Raw genomic sequence first — 19,680 nt, forward strand, 5'->3', positions numbered from 1 at the left:
GCTGGGAGAGCAATACAGCGGTGCACAGACAATCCAGGAAGTTTTTGAAAATGTAGGGGACAATTTCCTGGTGCAAGTACTGGAGGAACCAACTAGGGGCAGAGCTCTTCTTGACCTGCTGCTCACAAACCGGGAAGAATTACTAGGGGAAGCAAAAGTGGATGGGTACCTGGGAGGCAGTGACTATGAGATGGTCAAGTTCAGGATCCTGACACAAGGAAGAAAGGAAAGCAGCAGAATGTGAACCCTGGACTTCAGAAAAGCAGACTTGGACTCCCTCAGGGAGCTAATGAGCAAGATCCCCTGGGAGAATAACATGAGGGGGAAAGGTTTCAGAGGAACAGCCGTGTTAGTCTGTATTCGCAAAAAGAAAAGGAGTACTTGTGGCACCTTAGAGACTAACCAATTTATTTGAGCATGAGCTTTCGTGAAGTGAGCTGTAGCTCACGAAAGCTCATGCTCAAATAAATTGGTTAGTCTCTAAGGTGCCACAAGTACTCCTTTTCTTTATGAGGGGGAAAGGAGTCCAGGAGAGGTGGCTGTATTTTAAAGAATCCTTATTGTTACAGGGACAAACCATCCCCAGGTGTAGAAAGAATAGTAAATATGGCAGGAGACCGGCTTGGCTTAACAGTGAAATCCTTGCTGATCTTAAATACAAAAAAGCTTACAAGAAGTGGAAGACTGGACAAGTGACCAGAGAGGAGTATAAAAATATTGCTTGGGCACGAAGGAGTGAAATCAGCAAGGCCAAATCACACCTGGAGGTGCAACTAGCAAGAGATGTTAAGAGTAACAAGAAGGGTTTCTTCAGGTATGTTAGCAACAAGAAGAAAGTCAAGGAAAGTGTGGGCCTCTTACTGAATGAGGGAGGCAACCTCGTGACAGAGGATGTGGAAAAAGCTAATGTACTCAATGCTTTTTTTGCCTCTATCTTCATGAACAAGGTCAGCTCTCAGACTACTGCACTGGGCAGCACAGCATGGGGAGGAGATGACCAACTCTCTGGAGAAAGAAGTGGTTCAGGACTATTTAGAAAAGCTGGTTGTGCACAAGTCCATGGGGCCGAGAGTGCTAAAGCAGTTGGCGGATGTGATTGCAGAGCCATTGGCCATTATCTTTGAAAACTTATGGCAATTGGGGGAGGTCCTGGACGACTGGAAAAAGGCTAATGTAGTGCCCATCTTTAAAAAAAGGAAGGAGGAGGATCCTGGGAACTACAGGCCAGTCAGCCTCACCTCAGTCCCTGGAAAAATCATGGAGCAGGTCCTCAAGGACTCAATTCTGAAGCACTTAGAGGAAAGTGATCAGGAACAGTCAGCATGGATTCACCAAGGGCAAGTCATGCCTGACTAATCTAATTGCCTTCTATGACGAGATAACTGGCTCTGTGGATGAAGGGAAAGCAGTGGACGTGTTCCTTGACTTTAGCAAAGCTTTTGACACTGTCTCCCACAGTATTCTTGCCAGCAAGTTGAAGTATGGGCTGGATGAATGGAGTATAAGGTGGATAGAAAGCTGGCTAGATTGTTGGGCTCAACGGGTAGTGATCAATGGCTCCATGTCTAGTTGGCAGCTGGTATCAAGTGGAGTGCCCCAAGGGTCGGTCCTGAGGCCGGTTTTGTTCAATATCTTCATAAATGATCTGGAGGATGGGAGGAGAGGTAGATATGCTGGAGGGTAGGGATAGGATACAGAGGGACCTAGACAAATTGGAGGATTGGGCCAAAAAAAATCTGATGAAGTTCAACAAGGACAAGTGCAGAGTCCTGCACTTAGGACAGAAGAATCCAATGCACTGCTACAGACTAGGGACCGAATGGCTCGGCAGCAGTTCTGCAGAAAAGGACCTAGGGGTTACAGTGGATGAAAAGCTGGATATGAGTCAACAGTGTGCCCTTGTTGCCAAGAAGGCTAATGGTATTTTGGGATATATAAGTAGGGGCATTGCCAGCAGCTCGAGGGATGTGATCATTCCCCTCTATTCGACACTGGTGAGGCCTCATCTGGAGTACTGTGTCCAGTTTTGGGCCCCACACTACAAGAAGGATGTGGAAAAATTGGAGAGAGTCAAGCGGAGGGTAACAAAAATGATTAGGGGACTGGAACACGACTTATGAGAAGAGGCTGAGGGAACTGGGGATGTTTAGTCTATGGAAGAGAAGAATGAGGGGGGACTTGATAGCTGCTTTCAACTACCTGAAAGGGGGTTCCAAAGAGGATGGATCTAGACTGTTCTCAGTGGTAGCAGATGACAGAACAAGGAGTAATGGTCTCAAGTTGCAGTGGGGGAGATTTAGGTTGGTTATTAGGAAAATCTTTTTCACTAGGAGGGTGGTGAAACACTAGAATGCATTACCTAGGGAGGTGGTGGAATCTCCTTCCTTAGAAGTTTAAGCTCAGGCTTGACAAAGCCCTGGCTGGAATGATTTAATTGGGGATTGGTCCTGCTTTGAGCAGGGGGTTCGACTAGATGACCTCCTGAGGTCCCTTCCAACCCTGATATTCTATGATTCTACAAGTACTGTTGTTAAAGAAGGGACAAGACTGTCCATACAACATCAGCAGATGGAGGTATGAATTGGTAGATTAGTTTAACAGAAGCACTAGAAATGAGATTTTAATAAACAGCAGTTGGAGAGAACTTATACTTGCAAAGCTTTGAAGGACTAGTTCAAAATACTTCGGGGACTGACCCAACCCTCAGTTTCTGAAGCTAGTTTTGTTTGGTTAGAGAACTTTTAAACACTGGACATTTTAAAGTGGGCTGTCTAAATCTGTAGAAAAACACCAAACACTACTTGGACTGGCTGGAATTAAATCTAATCTCCTTCAATATCATGAAATACTTCTCTCACAAGCTCACACTAAATTTAGTTGTACTATACCTGATAATATCTTCATTTACGCCTGTTTGGTGTGCCCTCAGCTGTGGAGGGGGACGTAGAAGGGTAGAAAATGAAAGATGAGCAATCCTTGGTATTGGTTGCAGCTCACTGTTTAAGGCAGCTGCTCCAGGACTCCAGCTTCAGAGCACAATTGTTCAGATTTAAAGAGGTACCTCCGATTGGATGTCTCTTTCCTAAGTGTTGTCTTTCCACCTGTTACCTAGTGGTAAGGTAGTTTTCACATGGTTACTCCTCTTGAAGGCAGTTGTTTTAAGGTTAGCAGGGCAAGGTAAACTATCAAACTGCCATGTCTATTATTTTTGTTTCATTAGCTAATGTCAGAAAACATTTTGAAGATGAGGTTTAAGGAATAATGCTGACTTGGCTTTGAGTACTTATTGACTGACAGCTGATGACTAGCTCCTTCTCCCCATGCTAGCTCAGTCACTGGGGAAGGACTAGATATATTACAGTTCCTTATCAGTATTTAGTCATTGAGATTGAGGCTTCTTGCCTAGCTATACCAAAATTAAACTGGGCTAGAAAACTTAGATTAGGATGAAGGCTGCACACTGCATTTAAAAAAAACTAGCAGAGGAGTTTAAATCCTGGCTGCTGCTTTTTTTACTACTTTCTTTTAGCTAACTGTTCCACACACTTTCCCTCTGAGCAGGTGCTTCGTAAAGGTAAACTGTAGTAAACAAGATATTTTAACGTACCCAGAGAACGGTAGCATTAGCTATGTTGAATCACAGGTGGTACAGGCATGTAGAAAATATTGAGTGCCTGCTACACACACATAGTCAGTTTAGCCAGTGCTTTCAGAGTTGGCACTTGGATTTTCCTTTGGAGCTGGAGTCCCACAGGCTTTTTGGGACATTTTAAATGTAAGCACCCTTTAAAGTGTAAATTCTAAACTTGATTTTTCAGTGACTTAATTGTTCTGAATCTGTTGTGGATTCCTGATGGAATCTTAAGTGGTAGCCCAAATGGTTCATATCTTAAATATGAATTTCAGATAAGGAAAAATGAGGTATTTAAAACTCAGTTTAACATTCTTTCTGCAGAGCAAGTTCCACAGTAAGCAATTATTGCAGCATTCTTTTAGCTGCCTGAATCAGCGGTACCACTACTAGAAGGCCATGCAAGATATTTAGCTTAAATCAGTTACATTAAATAGAATGTTTTATACAAAGGATGTTTTGAAGATGAAAGGGGATAGCTCACAGACATTTTTGCATTTCATATCAAGCCAAGCATTAAGCATGGGAAAAATCATGTATTTTCTAGTAAACAGGCTTTGTTTTGGACTTAGAACAGCCCATTAACAATATTTGCTACATTTAATGTGTAGGAAAACACTATACTTTATCAACCTGGACTAGAGTTAGCATTTTAATTGGAGTAGCCTGCAAAATAAAGTTCACTGTAGAGTTCAGACAAGATACATAATGCAGTTTCCCAACATTAAGGACAACATGTCTTTCAACCAATATGCAAGACCCAATTCTCTGGTACCTTACACTATCTAGCTATTTATTACCTGTACAGAGTGTGTGTAACAATGGTTCTCATTTCATCAGAGTTAAATGACTAAGGTGCAAAGCAGTGAATAATCTGACAACAGTTCCTTCTTTCTCTGGTGAATACTTCTACTTGAAGATTTGAGCTGTATTCCCACCTGCAAGAAGTGTCTTGCTGTGGGATTGAGCAGAAAGGACTAAGTCTCTTCTCTTTCTTCTTGCACATGAAAAGGGGATGGTTGGTTTAGAGTCATATTAAGAATCTCTGCATGCTTTTTACTGAGTTCTCCACAAAATTCACTTCTGACAGCTTATTCCAGTCTAGCTCCTGAGGGCAACATCTGTCATGCTGAGGATGGCTACACAAAAGTGCATTGCAGAAGCAGATAGACAACCCTGATTATAGCCCTTATGCTAGGTGCTGTACAAACAGAAAAAGATGGTCCAGATTTGTTTTAATCTGCTTTCTTGAAGCTGTTTTTCTACTTGATTTAAGTATGTACCAAACTCTTCCCCATGTGGAGGATTTGGAAATATGCTTTATCAGCAAGGGTCTACACAGGGGTAGTGACTAGTTTTGTTGCTGCTCAGGAGAAACTAAATTAGTCTAATCAGGACAGGCTGCTGCTGATGTATTTAAAGTATCTTTTAGTAATTTGGCCTATTTCAGAAGCACACCAAGTTAGGTTACGCAGCGTCTTAAAGAATAACTTTTCAGAACACTGCTGAGTTTAAGATTAGTGGTGCTCCTCCACCATGAGTTGGGAGCAGCCATTTAATGCCAAGCTCCCCCTCACAAAACTTCACAAAGTCTGGTCATTTGACATACAGTAAATTTATTCAAACAGGTTAATTTTGTTTTACAGTAATGCCTCACTGCATTCTTTAAAACAAGGAAATCATTTATATAAAAAGTGTTTGTACATAAACAGACAAATCATAGGAAGTTAACAGTAACATTATCAATCCTTAAAACATGCACAGTTGCACACTCATTGTGGGCAGTAGTGCATGCTTGAAGGAGATGACCTATCTCCTGCACTTCCCAGATGAGCCATGAGTATTTCACCAATTGAGGGTTTCCAATAAACTCAGCACTGCTTCTATTCTTAGTGATAAGTTCATTTGTATCTCCAGTTGGACTGAACAGGCTCACAAATGTTTATTTGCATGGCAGGAAGACACTACTTACCAATTTCCAACTATCATGGGTCAGATTTTGACCTACTGAGGATGCATGGATGTTAATTTAGAGCACTGTTACAGAATGGAACCCACTGAGAGATCAGTGTGTAACATGCAGCAGTACAAAGGATGTGATGGGGTGGCAATTTGGTTTTCAGTGCCGTTTCACGGGGACCCAGTACTAAATGGCCTCGGATAAACTCCTCAAGGCCAGCGTGCAAAAGATGTTCTGTACATCACATCTGATTAAGGGCACTGCAATAAGCACTAGGATTAAGCCTCTCTCCCTTCCTCCCACACATCTATTATTAAGAAGGTGGAGGTTGAGTTAGTTTCTCAGTGACTGAGCAGTAGGAAACTCTAGGGCCCAGGAGTTTGATATTTGTGTTAAGCCACCTCATATTTCTCATTTATCAGAGGATTTGCTTTTGTCTCCATCCCCTCCACAGGAAACAGCTCTTTCAAAAAAAATATTGAACAGTTGAGCAAGCCTTTTACACACTGCCTAGGTCAGACCTCAAGCCACTATTTTACAAATCTGCACTGTATATAACTGGACAGTGCCACCCCCATTTCGCTATTGATGAATTATACAGGGCTACCCTTAGATAAGGACATCCAGATAGCTTTGATTATAAACCTTTTGTCCTATCATCAGACACTGGACAAGGTTCTGTGGGGCTGTTTTTGGCCCTGTGAGGTTCTCACAGCAGTATATTTGTCAAGGACCCCTGCCTTTGGTTGTTAATGTTGGTGTTTTGTACCACAGATAAGAATCTAGAATACATATCTGGATAAGAGTTTCCCTTCAGACCAGCACAAGGTGAGACTTAGAACTGGGAAGGAACCATCAGTTACCTGTTTTCAGTGGTTTGTTTCTTTAACGTGGAAGGATCTGACCAGGATGGAAATGCAAGTACATGGCACCTCATAGAACTCAGAACACATATCCTCTTTGAAAACTAGAGAAGAGGCGTCACCCCAATTCCATCTCCTCCATCTTGAGTAATAAGCACTTGCTGTAAGTTTATTTTGAGTGGGGGACGATTAAACATACAGGACAGAAGCGATACTTAAAACACAATGACAAACAGCAGCCAAGTTTATCACAATCATCATCTTTACTCTATTAACTTAGTCACAAAGTAGGGGAGCTGAGCAGAAGATGGGGTGAAAGAGGAGTCATTTCAACATGCCCACTCAATCCCCCCCATCTGTACAGCTGTCCAAAGAGATTCCCCAAAGGAGAAAAGGGTTCATTATTGAAGAGGGAGATGTGTCTCCAGGAGGGGCCTATGCCTTTGAGGGATCTTAACATCTACTGTGCCATTCTATTTGTGACCTCAACCCATGTTTGCATTAGTGGCCCCTGAACAAGTAAGCATTGAACCCTACATAATGCATCACTTTGTGGACCAAACATGTAGGGAGGAGATGTTAATTAGATCCCAATATAGTGGCAGCAAAATGGACTTTCATCACTCTGCCTACCTTCATTGACCCATCTTGAGCTCTCCAGCCCCACTCCTCATGCAGAGATGGAGGCACTAGCAATGCTGTTCTCTGCTTAGCACACTTCCATTAAAGTGCAAAGCTGTACATACACACACAGAGAAGCATGCACATACCCTCTGGAGCCAGCCTCACTGCCTGCCCAGCTGAGAAGCTGCAGTTAAGACAAAAGAACAAAAACAAAATCCCTTCAAGTTGTTTTAAAACAGCTCTTCGTTGAGGCTGAAACTGCACCGAGGCAGTGACTTGGGGCCACTGGAGGTGATAAGGCAAAGAGAAGTATGAAGTCCTGGAAGGATGGAAGAATGATGTGTCAGTAGTGAAAGACAAGTTATTTTGTGGGTTGCTCCTTCGCACACACTCATGTGCTCTCATCCTTGGCTGATCAGCACAGGCCATCTGTTTACTTCTGCACACAGCTGGGCCATGTAAGCCCCCCGCAGGCAGCTGACACAATGATGTAGATGACCACCTGGAGGAAGAAAGCACTGTCACATGGATAGAGAATCTTTCCTATCACTCAGCATGTAGCAGTCAAGTACTTAGAACAAGGTTTGAAAACCCAGACAAGGGTACTATTCCTGTCTCTGCCACCAACTTCTCCTTCGGCATTCAACGACTTGGGGAAAATCTGCCTCAGTTTCCCCAACTGCAACACTGGGATAACACTATTGTCCCTGCAGAGTGATGCAAGGCTCCATCAGGTGCAAAGCTCTCCTTATGTCACCTGCAATTATGCCTTGAGGTCCTCAGATGAAAGATGTTAAGAGCAAGAACATTTGAGGGTAAATACCTGAGGAGGAGGAGGAGAGGCCATGACTCAGGCATAACACCATTTCAAGTAAGAGTCAGCAACGGGGGCACAGGCACTCCTTAAAACTTAAGTCTCCACTGGGCCCAGATACTGTGAACCCAGTGCTTCAGATTTTAAGAGTCAACAAGACAGCTATGTCCCTGCCCTCCCTTACAGGGCTATATACAACTAGAGAGAATGGCGATGGGACACCCTCTGGAATGCTACACTTCCTGTCCTCATCTGATACATTAAGATAGAGGATATCACCCCTGCACACCGTTATGGGCAGGGCTAGAAATGGCTGGAAAAGAGAAATCCCTTCCTATAAAAAATTTCCCATTTTTGAAAAAGGTCCTTCATATGTGGGATGGAACAAGTCAAAATGAAACTTTTTTTGTGGGAATGGATTGAGAGAATTTCATTTTGAGAGAACCAAAACGAAATGTCTGGCTTCCTGCCTGAAGGAAGTCTTTCCCTCCCCAGGAGCTGGCCTCCTAACTCCTGGGCCCTAGAACTAGCAGGTAGAAAATGTAATCGACAAGAGTTTTCCAGGTGGGCAGCCAGCCAGGGAATCATCACTTCAATTTTCTTGATGGAAAAACAGAATTTTTTGGCAAAATGAATTTTCTGCATAAGATATTTTTGGGAAAAGGGCATTTTTTGTTGGGAAATCATTGATGAAAAATTCCCAAACAGCTCTAGCGTAAAAAGGGTAGTGAAATGTTGGTTTCTAGCCTTGGGAAGAGAACCTTATAGTGATGGTGGTAAATGGGTTCCTTCTTGGAGACACTGGTTATTTGGGGACTACCGTGAAGAGACATGGATGACATTTTCTAACATCCAGGCCTCACTTTAGAAAGGAGCACGTGCGTTACACCCTTAGACGACAGAGGATAAAGGCCAGTAACTTACAATCGATACTACTGTGATGATGATGGTAAGCTTGAGGTTCTTCATACACATGGCTCTGGCCAGGTTCCTGCTGGTAGTTTTGAATGTGACAGACTATGAGAGAAAGACAACCCCCACTTAGTTCATGAGCCCAGGTGAGCAGCCCTATTATAGGCCAGAAGGCTTCCACATAATTAGCCTGAAGTCAATTGATCTGAGAGTTTTCATAATTAAGGTTTCTATAATGAAGAACATAGATATCATGGAACCAAAATATGAAGAAAACCCAGACCGTAGGCTTCCCCTTACATACTGGAAAGCAGGAAGGAAGGGCATGTGGGCATCTAGGGCTTGTGTGCACAGGCAGGAAGAAAGGGGAAGAGTGCAACTTATACAGGAAGGTTCCTTATCAGAGAAGGATGCAGCAGCAGGAGCACCTAACTGAACTAGCACCAGGGAGGTAGGAATCAGGCATTACTCCAATGGGAACAGAGTTTAGACAAGTCTACATGCCTGGTATCCAGTTTCTACCCACTCATCTCATGCACTGCTATGCCTTGGAGGCAAATAACAGAAGACATAGTGCAGTAAGGAATGAGGGCACAATTAGCTATGCCACAAGCAAAATACAGCCTTGTTGTTGGAAACCAAGTTGCCTAGGTAAGGCCTAGAGGGGGACTGAAAGAAAGTCATGTGTCTTGTACACACGACATGCCAGTCACAATACAAACACAAGGGCTTAGAGTCTAGAAGCCCCAATATTTGCACGATGTACAGCTCTAGGGCCTGCTCTTTGCTCCACCTGCACCCATTGCACACTGGATAATATCAGCTTTTCCTCATAACTAATATGGTACCAGCATGTCTGGTTACTGCATACAGTACACACCACCTCCGCCCCCCCGCTTCCCCTTATGCTTCTCTGTACTTACTGAATCCACTAGATTCTCAGTTTTGTCTATCAGCAGCTCCAGCTTCTCTCCTCTTTGAGCCACCAGGTCTTAGGGAGGAAGAACAAATCAGCTGTCAGAATCCAGGTGCAAAAGCACTTTCCTTATCCAAGTCTCTTGCTACTTCAAGGCCAGGAAACATCTCTAATACAACTAGGATTGGCAGAATTCAATTATTTTTATAATTTCAACAAATCATTTATTTTAAAGCTTTTTTCTATTTTTATCAATTTAAATTTTCACAGCTCCAGGACATCACATAATTGTCTGAACCGCCCCTCCTGCCCCTGTGACAGTAGACGTTGAGAATTAAGAAGCTTTATAACTTAACACAAATTGTCAACATATGTCAGGATGTACAAAATAAATATCCTTAAACCAAACTAAGTTCTCAAGCAGCATTTTTCTTATTTTACTTAAGTTTTGAGTAATGTCAATGGGAATATTTTTTCCTTGGTTTGGGTATGTGTACAGTGAAATAGACATTTACCAATAAAAAGCTCACATTTAATGCTAGACATTTAAGTGTTGTGCACACCCCCTCTAAGCTACTTGGAGTACAGTATTTGAGGTGGAGGGAGGAGAAAGGTCAAAATTTCCATGTCCCAAGCAATCCCAAATCACTTTCTGAGCCAGATCCTAGAGTTTCACCAAATTATACCAGCTGAGGATGTGGCCCTCTATCATAAGCGAGGAAGCAAGTTTTTCTTGAACTCCATTGCAGTGGGCTAAACACTGTCAGGCACTGTTTAAGAACGAAGCCCTCAAAAGGAAACAGTCATCGGATTAGTCATTTAACAAGCTACTTGAGGCTTTGAAGGAAGCATTAATACAGTACTAGCTTCATCTCGCTTGTATAACTCTATACACCTGCTATATAGTTTGGATCAGAAGTAAATATTTTAGTGTAAAAGAGCCCTACATCAGAAACTGGTGAGTTGCTATTTAATCAACCTGACTATGACAAGGAGCCACATGGATTTTAGGGCCTGTCTGCATGGTGGGGTAATGTGTTCCAGAGGAGTGTGATTTCTAAAGCACACTAACATGCTGCACATTAACTGGCCTGTGTCGACCCTGCTTGTGCGCACTAAAGGTTCCCTACTGTGCTTTAATGCAATGCATTTCAAACAACACTAGATCAAAGCACACCAGCAAGGTCTACACAGACCAAGTAATGCATTTTAAAAAACACAACCCTGTAAAGCACACTACCCCACTGTGTAGACAAACCCTTAGTTTGGATAAACCATTGCCTTCTCCAAGAATAGAAGGAGTTCCAAATCTTTCCAGCTTTAAGACTCTTCAAATCCATCAGCAAAGGAGTGATAAAAGTGCTTTGATCCTGCACTCAGGCCCACATGGTTTTCAATGCAGAATGGAGATTGAGCATTTGGAATTTGGAGCACATCCACCATTGGTCTGGAACACCACTCCTCAATCCCAATCTGCCACTCATAGTGAAATCTTAGTGCAAACAAATTCCTCTACAAACTCAGGGCACTTCTGTATGTGGTGTGGAATACTCGCCAACTGTAGCAGACTCTGTTGTTCAACCAGGTTACTACTGTAGAAGATGTCAGGTAAACCTTAGCTTCCCATAAAGCATCAGCTGCACAATACTATTGGCAATGCCTCCGAAAGGGATGCTCCTCTGGGACCCAGGGTTGTGCGCTGTGTGCAGAGCAGGAAGTGAAGTGATAAATACCTATGTTTCGGACCATGATTCCTTTAAGTTCATCAACCTGGGCTTGTGTCTCCACCATCTGATCAGTGCCCTTGTTCTCCGAGTGGTGTTTCTGTAACAGATGAACTGAGTCAGTGATGTACAGATCTATTTAGAATGAAAACAATTTCTCCTATCTCAGCTCCTCGTTCTCTCCTAAAGAGTTTGTTGGCAACAGCACCTTTCAAAGCGTTTTGCAAACAGCTGCACTAACCCCAGAGGGATATTGTCCCAGTTTTACAAAGAGATTCTGAGACATGCAGAGACCAAAGCCATAAGTGCTAACTGCCCCAGTTGCTGGCATGTACTAGTGCCAAGGTTTGTTTGAACAGTCTGCATTCATGGCGGTTTCCTAGGAGGTGTGATGTGCAGGAGCTTGCTGCTGTGGGCAATGAGCCACAGGTGAATTGTGTGCCATAACTGGCCTTTCCTCCCCCTTTAGCCCTCTAGTTACCCCATCAAGAATCCCCGCTGCTTTTAAACTGAAGATAGAAACTACACAGCAGCAACCTATGTGAAGCTCTTCCAAAGCCAATGGACAAGACAACCTAATTTGGGTGGGATTCCAAATGCTATCTAAAGGCACCCAGTTGCCTAGAATGCTGCCACCAGTTTACAGGATACAGGGTCAAACTCGCAACTCTTGCTGGCCCTGCACTGCCACTACAACTTCATTCTGGATTACAGTCACTGCTGCCACCTCCACCCCTCCCCTTCCAGTGATGCTCCACCAAGGAAACATCTCAGGAACTGAACTTATAATTAAGGTATGTGAAATTTAAAGTCTGTCGGCCTGGCTCTGCAACTCTAGTCTTGTTCATGCTGCTCACTGGGAGCTAGCTACCTTCTCCTCTTACCACGTTAGGCAGCCTAATTGGAACAGACTCTTGAGGACAAGCCCATGGCCTCCACTATGAAAGGAGTGCGTTGAGTCCATTAAAGGGCAAGCCATAGGAGAGCTGATCCTTTGGGCGATAGCAGGGGGGCCAGAGCCACCCCGTGAGCTGTGCTTACTGTTCACTACTGACTTCACAGGAATCCCAATGACTGCCTTTGCATCAGCCGCAGCAAACCGAGCCTTGTCCTGGGCAGATGCTCGATTTTAGCCACTTCTGGCAGACCCCACGTCCCAGTGTGTTACGCTCTGGCTGCGCTCACATAGTCAATCACACCACTGTTAATTTTCATTGACCAGAGGACAGGATGGAAGTGGGGGTGGCAGAGGTTGGTTTTAGGAGGAGGTGAGAAGAGCTGCTTGCTAGCTAAAACCACCACCAAGTTAATGGCTAGCTGAGCCCACTCCTTATCCCCCCCCAAATATTACCCATTTGAAGGTCTGTATGCATGAGACCGGGGTGGTACTGGAGAGGTCAGAAGGTTCAACCCCCCTCCCCAATTAAGGCACATCACACTTTGGAGTCCATAGCCCCTGGCACACATGCAGCCTCCCCCGACAGAGGGAGTTTTTCTGTCACCGTAGGAACACTACCTTCCTAAAGGACCTTAGGTCCACAGAAGCCCTCTTCAACACAGCTACAGATATAGAGAGGTTAGGTCACCATAGCTATATCAGCCAGGAGCATGGTTTCTTCACAGCCCTGACCAACGTAGCTATACCAATACAACTTTTATGTTTAGACCAAGCCACAAGTTACACAAACTTCCCTCTGGGGTAAAAGCAGGAGCCTCCCCCATCTACTTCCAATAATTGGATGGGTGGGACTTCTCTTAGTGGGATTTAGCCTGGTCTCACAGAAATTTGCTGTCCCTGCTGTGAATTGCTGGTCATTACCCAATGGCACTTACACAACATCTTGTAAAACCAGACAGCAAGCCTAGCCCCACATTGCAAGTGAACCAAGGCTGTATTTTTAAGGATGGTCCACAAAGTTAATTAAAATAAGGAAGTGTTGGGGGGTGGAGGGGGATGGCATGGCACGGGAGAAGAGAAAAACCCCCATATGTCCCAGATTTGTCTGCAAACAGAAGGAAAAAAATAAAGGCAAACCCAGATGAAGCATCAGTGAGCACAGAGATCTAGCATGCCTAATAGCAGATATGTTCTGGAGTCTCCGCCATTTATTAGTTTAGATACAAGCACACTCCTGAAGGCAGCAGAGATCTTAGGGCTAGGAGGCTGTTCTGAGGGCCAAAACAGTGTAAGGCATTGCTTCCTTATTGTAGTTCACAAGAGACTTTTACTCATCAGAATTGGACAGATCTCAATCTCCATCACTTCTGACACATGAAGAAGCAAAGCTTCATAGCACTAGTCACATACATGTAAGTTTTAATAATCTATTTTATTATGCATGGGTTACCTGGTCTTTCTGGGAAACACACTGGAGTTCTTATGCACCATTTCTCTCATGTGCACAACAATGAATACAATCACAGCAGAGACTGCAACATGGCACTGATGATTAAACACCCTCAGAGTTACTATTTGGCCAATCTGGTAAGTACCACACCTTAAGGATATGTAATGGGGTGTTACGATAACAACCAATTCCTTTAACAAACTTTGCAACATGAGCCACTGGCACTCTCTATAGTTAAGGTTAAAAAAGCAAGGTTCCCTTTTCACACACACTTCACTTGTGAGATTTTGGCTGAAGTTTTCCATTTTCAAAGTTATCTTTGAAAATGAGAGAGCTGGGAAAGTTTGAACAATGTTCCTTCATTTACAGGAGTGAAAATACGTGCCTAAACACTTAGAAATTCTAATCACTATTTCAATAGGGCTTTTACTGAAAAAGTGAGACTACTTGGTTTGAAAAGCTTTTGATTTATACCCATTGAAAACCGTATCCCAAAACATATACAGTAGAAAACTATCCTAAGAGTTTAGGACCACACTGAACATGAGAATGGAAGATGAATTACATATATGTGTACCATGAATTATGTACAGACTTTAAAGGAATGGACAAGGTCTGCAACCCAGTAACTCCTCTCCCTACCTAGGATTTATCCCTCTGAGGTTGCTATAAGGCTCTTATGCTTTTATTTTCTACATTTATTAGAGAAGCCCTTATTTCTTTTAAAAAGGAAAATAATCTGGAGCTATTTAAGTTAAGTGCCAATGTGGACACAAGAACAAGTGGCGATAAACTGGCCATCAACAAGTTTAGGCTAGAAATTAAGAGAAGGTTTCTAACCATCAGAGGAGTAAAGTTCTGGAACAGCCTCCCAAGGGGAGCAGTGGGAGCAAAAAACCTAACTGGCTTCAAGACTGAACTTGGTAAATTTATGGAGGGGAATGGTATGATGAAATTGCTTACAATGGCGTGTGGCCCATCAGCCACTGCTTGTAGTAAAAATCCTCAACTGCTGGAGACACTAGATGGGGAGGGCTCTGAGTTACTGTAGAGAATTCTTTCCCAGTTATCTGCCTGGCAGGTCCTGCCCAAATGCTGAGGGTCTAATGGATCACCATATTTGGGGTCAGGAAGGAATTTTCCCCTGGGTCAGATTGGCAGAGATCCTGAGGGTTTTCACCTTCCTCTACAGCCTGGGGCAAGGGTCACTTGCAGGTTTAAACTAGTGTAAATGGTGAATTCTCTGTAACTTGGAAGTCTTCAAACCTCGATTTGAGGATGTCAGTAACTCAGCCAGAGATTCTGGGTCTATTTCAGGAGTGGGTGAGGTTCTGTGGCCTGCAACATGCAGGTGGTCAGACTAGATGATCACCATGATTCCTTCTGACCTTCAAGTCTATAATATTTAAGGTTTCACTTTTTGGTGACAACTGTGCAAGAGTCAAGATAACAGCATTTCTGTTTTCTGGTTAACTGTGTAGTCTTTGGGACCAAAAAATTAGTTAGGCTACAGCTCATAGGAACAATATAGCACCCGATATGATGGAGCAGGAATTTTTCTTAATATTTTGGACAACTATTGCGTGTGTCTCAGTTTCCCCAGCATGCTGCATGGTTAACTACGTGGGGGGGATCCAGGTATGACTGATGTCTGGCTGTCTGCGTCCTGGCCCCAAGCCATGAAGAGTCTCAGAAGACAACTACCCAGACACTGGGTATGAAGCAACTAACAACCATGGATGACCCACCCCTGAAAGCCAGCCAGGTTTGACCAGCTGGAGAACAAAGGGCTAGGAGGAGGGCCAGGTGACAGTGTTTGCCTGGGAACAAGGACAAAGGAGGGGTCAGGTTAAGTGTGGGTTCCAGGAAGCAGGAGAAGCTTCTGGACTAGATTAAGAAGGGATCAGAGAGCAGCTCTGGGCTCTGAACTGACCCAGATGGACCAGGCTGTAACGTTCTGTTCTCTGTGATAACAAAGGACTTTCTACACTGTGTTCCAGACACCTAATAAACTCTTCTGCTTTTACAGTGCTGGCTGAGAGTTACTCCAGGAAACTGTGGGTGCAAGTCTCTGGTGTGTAAATCTCCCTGCGGGGTCCAATCCACATGGACCCGCTGCAGGAAGCTCATGGCATGGAACAGGTGCTGAATGCTCCAGGGTTCAGTCCCAGGAGGTGGTGAAGCCAAGGGGCTTACCCCAGTGAGAGTGTGACCCTAAGGGGGCTGATGCACTAAAGGGGTCCGCCCAGGGACTGTTCCAGAGCTGTACGAGAGCTGGATCAGTGACACCCTATTGCCATCTCAGTTATTTTGCACTTCCCCACTGATTTTAGCCATGCAGCTTTAGCTATACGCATTCAGCAACTCTCAGACCCTGGGAAATGTATCTAAGTCAGGTCTCTAATCTCACTTCTCCTTGGAACTGCATTTGCATTTCAGGCTGCAGCAGCCACATTTCATACTTTTGCCCATCTGCTTCCCAGTACAGCTGTGATTAGAGGACTCACCTCTGAATGAAGTGGAGTCATTGCATCCATTTTTTTTGCCTCAGACTCACCATGTGTCACCCTAAAACCACCCTGGTCACTACACGTGCAGTGAGCTAAGCAGCCTTGCTCTGTAGCCTCTGCTGCCAGACCACATCATCACATCCCTTGGATGTGTTACCAGAGCATGTCAGGGTAGATATGAGCTAGCACACGCCAACTCCCAGCTGTTTTCCTCCAATCAGACAGAATGGCATTTAGAGTCCTTAATACTTCCGACTATCGACCAGCTCAGGTTAGGGTCCTTCCCCCATCCCATCCATTGTGTGTCAGCTGTGAACAGTTACCCTAAATAGCCAGAACAGCATTTACTTCAGAAACACGGCAAGAAGTTTATATGGTTTGAAGGGGCCTTCATAAACACACATGCAGACCAGAACTCTCTTTCAGGCAGCCAGCAGAAGGCACCCCCTAGACACTGTCCAAGGTTGCAAAATTAAGAGGTCCCTTGCCAGGCAGATGGGACAGAGCAGGAAAAGCAATGGCCTTGGGAACAAGTGCAACTCTCAGGCTTAAGGCAATGGCAACAGAAGCAACAGTGAGGACAGCGATGACGGACGTGCCACTCACCCCCGCTAGCCAGCAATTCTCTGAAGAGGATTATAACCAGTTATTCCCAGGGCATAGCACACCCACTAGTGCTAGTTTCAGTAAGCCAGGCTTGGGTAATTTACTCCCTACTGTGTCAGCTCAGAGCACGCTGGATTGCACTGGGAAAGCCAACTGCACCAAGGCACTTGCTCTGCCAGTGCTTTCTGTCTGGACTGGATTAATTTCTGACATGGATGGCACAGATGATTAACTTTGCTCACAGCGAGTACAGTACCAGTGGTGGGACGAGTGCCTTTGCACCACTGGTATCGGTGGTTGTGATAAATAAAGTGGGGGGGGACGGGACGGACACCCAGCCAGCCAGTTAGCTGTAAAATCCCTCTTGGTAGCTGTTCTTTACTTGCTTTACCTGTAAAGGGTTAAAAAGTCCCCCAGATAAGGGGGAAAAAAAGTGGGCACCTGACCAAAATAGCCAATGGGAAGGCTAAAACTTTTTAAAATGGGGGAAAGAAACTATCCCTTTGTGTCTGTTGTTCTCTGGGAGGCAGGGACAGAGCAGTAATACTGTGTAAGGTTTGAACCAGGTATGAAAAAGTATCTTCCATACCTAGAAGAAATAACTTGGATAGGGAATGTTTAGACAGACGCTATCAGGTTTATTTCTTATTTTGGCTTGTGGATCTCCTTTGTGCTAACCCTGATGCTTTTGTTTGCTTGTAACCTTTAAGCTGAACCCCCAAGAAAGCTAGTTTGAGTATTTAATTTTTGGAATTGCTCTTTTTAAAATCTAGCAAAAGCCTAAGTTCCAGTTGTATTTTTTCCCTTTTTGTTTTTAACAAAATTTACCTTTTTTAAGAACAGGATTGGATTTTTGGTATCCTAAGAGGTTTGTGCATGTTGTTTGATTAGCTGGTAGCACAACTAATTTCCTTTGTTTTCTTTCTCAGCTCTTCCTGGGGCGGGGGTGAGTGGTGGGGGGAATGGGAAGGGTTTTTGAGGGTACCCCCCGGGGAGGAATTCCCAAGTGTTCCTTCCTCGGTCCAAGGGGTTTTTTTTGCATTTGGGTGGTGGCAGAGTTTAGCGAGCCAAGGTCAGAGAAAAGCTGTAATCTTGGGAGTTTAATACAAATCTGGAGTGGCAAGTATTAATTTTTAAAATCCTTGCAGGCCCCCCACCTTCTGCACTCAAAGTGCCAGAGTGGGGATTCAGCCTTGACATGGTGACAGAGCAGTGGGATCATTTTGAACCAGAAGCACAGACCTCAGGATTTTAAAAGGACGCATTTTTCCTTTTGGCTGCTTGAAAGACAGGGAGTTGTTTTTTTCTCTCTTTCTTTTCTTTGCTGCCCGAGTGGAAACAGGCAAGCCAAAGGATTAGCCTGCAAAGCCAGGTAGTCCAACAAGCAGTTTATTAGTTTTTTCTTTTCTTGCTTTGTGGCAACGAAATAGCTAGGCTAGCGTAGGGCAGCCTGTGCATGAGGTTGCGGTCAGGCACCAAAACTCTGGAGAAACCAGTCTTCCCAAAGCGGCACGCCCCGGAGAAGACAGACCCAGATCAAGCCCAGACATCCAGCTCCATGACAGAAATGCAGGGTAAGGATGGGGGACCAGGAACTTCCCAGGAGGGAAGGTTCAGCCCTCCCCAACCCGAGATCCAGGTGCCAGGATGGAGGGATGCCTTTAACCCAGGCTGAGTTCTAACTGAGGCAGAAAGGAATTTCTTCCTAGGGATGAAGCGCTTGGAAACAGAGGACAAGCGCTTGGAGGTGGAAAGCGGAGGAGAGGAGAAGCGCTTGGAGGCGGAAATGGAGCTGAGCCTTATTTTTTTTCATTTTTAGAATCCTTGCAGGCCCCTGCCTTCTGCACTTGAAGTGCCAGAGAGGGGATTTAGCCTTGACAGTAGTGTATGGTGTGCTACAGGCAACTTCCATCCTATAGACTAGAGCCAGAAGAGCAGCAATTCCTAGCATTGTGCTTGTGCGTCATACCAGCACAGACTCAGCTGAATCGTATTGCCTACTGAACTGCTGTTCACAGTCCCTCACCCCCCCAGTTTACTCCAGAGACTCTAAGCCAGGGATCTCAAACTTGCAGACTGTGGGCCATCTGCGGCCCGCGAACCTCCCTCCCCAATGTGGCCTGCGGGCTCCAGCAGTTTTGGGGCCGGGTCTCTCCCTTGGCCCCACCTGCCGCCCCTGGGCGCTCCCCCCCAGATGATTTAAAATGGTCCGGGGCCCTGGCAGCACAGCCGAGCAGCGTCTGCCTGCTCGCTCCACATGTCTGCCAGCCCCTCCCTGTGGCCCCAGGGCGGGGCTGTGCCTCACCTCCGGGCGCTGCCCCCGTCCCAAGTGCCCCTGCGGCCAATGGGAAACTGCAGGGGCGGTGCCTGGGGGCAGCAGCGTGTGGAGGCCCCCCCGGCCTGCCTCCCCTTGGAGCCCCAGGTAAGCGACCCCCGACTCCCTCCCAGAGCCTGCACCCCAACCCCTTCCCACACCTCCCCCCACACTCCCTCCCAGAGCCTGCAACCCCACCCTCTGCCCCAGCCCAGAGCCTGCACCCAGCACCCAAACTCCAGCCCAGAGCCAGCACCCCAGACCCCTTCCCCCACCCAAACTCCCTCCCAGAGCCTTAGGCAGGTGGGGGCGGAGTTTTGGGGGGCGGGTTCTGGGCGGATTGAGTGACATTATTGGCCTGCTGGGAGGATCTGAGGATTGGCACTGGCCCTAAGGTAAATTGAGTTTGAGACCCCGCTCTAAGCCAAATACTAAGTAGACCCAACCCTCCTTAGGGA

The 19,680-nt window shown here is 45.2% G+C and overlaps 2 protein-coding genes across 6 annotated transcripts in view; one reads left to right on the forward strand and one right to left on the reverse strand.

The window, feature by feature from the left end:
* LOC125642780 (SLAIN motif-containing protein-like) overlaps window positions 1–19,680 on the forward strand; it is a 105,570-nt gene that overhangs the window by 68,634 nt on the left and 17,256 nt on the right. The window contains exon 10 of one of the 3 annotated variants that reach the window (XM_048864560.2): window positions 9,991–10,128. The exons of the other annotated variants lie outside the window; for them this stretch is intronic. Within the exon in view, the coding sequence (XP_048720517.2) occupies window positions 9,991–10,051 (61 nt within the window). The 3' untranslated portion in view covers window positions 10,052–10,128. Of the gene's footprint in view, window positions 1–9,990; window positions 10,129–19,680 lie in introns of those variants that run through there. 3 annotated transcript variants of the gene reach the window in all.
* VAMP7 (vesicle associated membrane protein 7) overlaps window positions 6,699–19,680 on the reverse strand; it is a 51,934-nt gene continuing 38,952 nt past the window's right edge. For all 3 annotated transcript variants that reach the window (XM_048864569.2, XM_048864568.2, XM_048864570.2), the window contains exons 5-8: window positions 11,454–11,544; window positions 9,728–9,795; window positions 8,817–8,909; window positions 6,699–7,580 (exon numbers count right to left, since the gene is read on the reverse strand). In XM_048864569.2, coding sequence (XP_048720526.1) covers window positions 7,512–7,580; window positions 8,817–8,909; window positions 9,728–9,795; window positions 11,454–11,544 — 321 coding nt within the window. In that variant the 3' untranslated portion in view covers window positions 6,699–7,511. The remainder of the gene's footprint in view (window positions 7,581–8,816; window positions 8,910–9,727; window positions 9,796–11,453; window positions 11,545–19,680) is intronic.

The sequence above is a fragment of the Caretta caretta genome, chromosome 9 (assembly GCF_965140235.1).
Source record: "Caretta caretta isolate rCarCar2 chromosome 9, rCarCar1.hap1, whole genome shotgun sequence".
Lineage (NCBI taxonomy): Eukaryota > Metazoa > Chordata > Testudines > Cheloniidae > Caretta > Caretta caretta.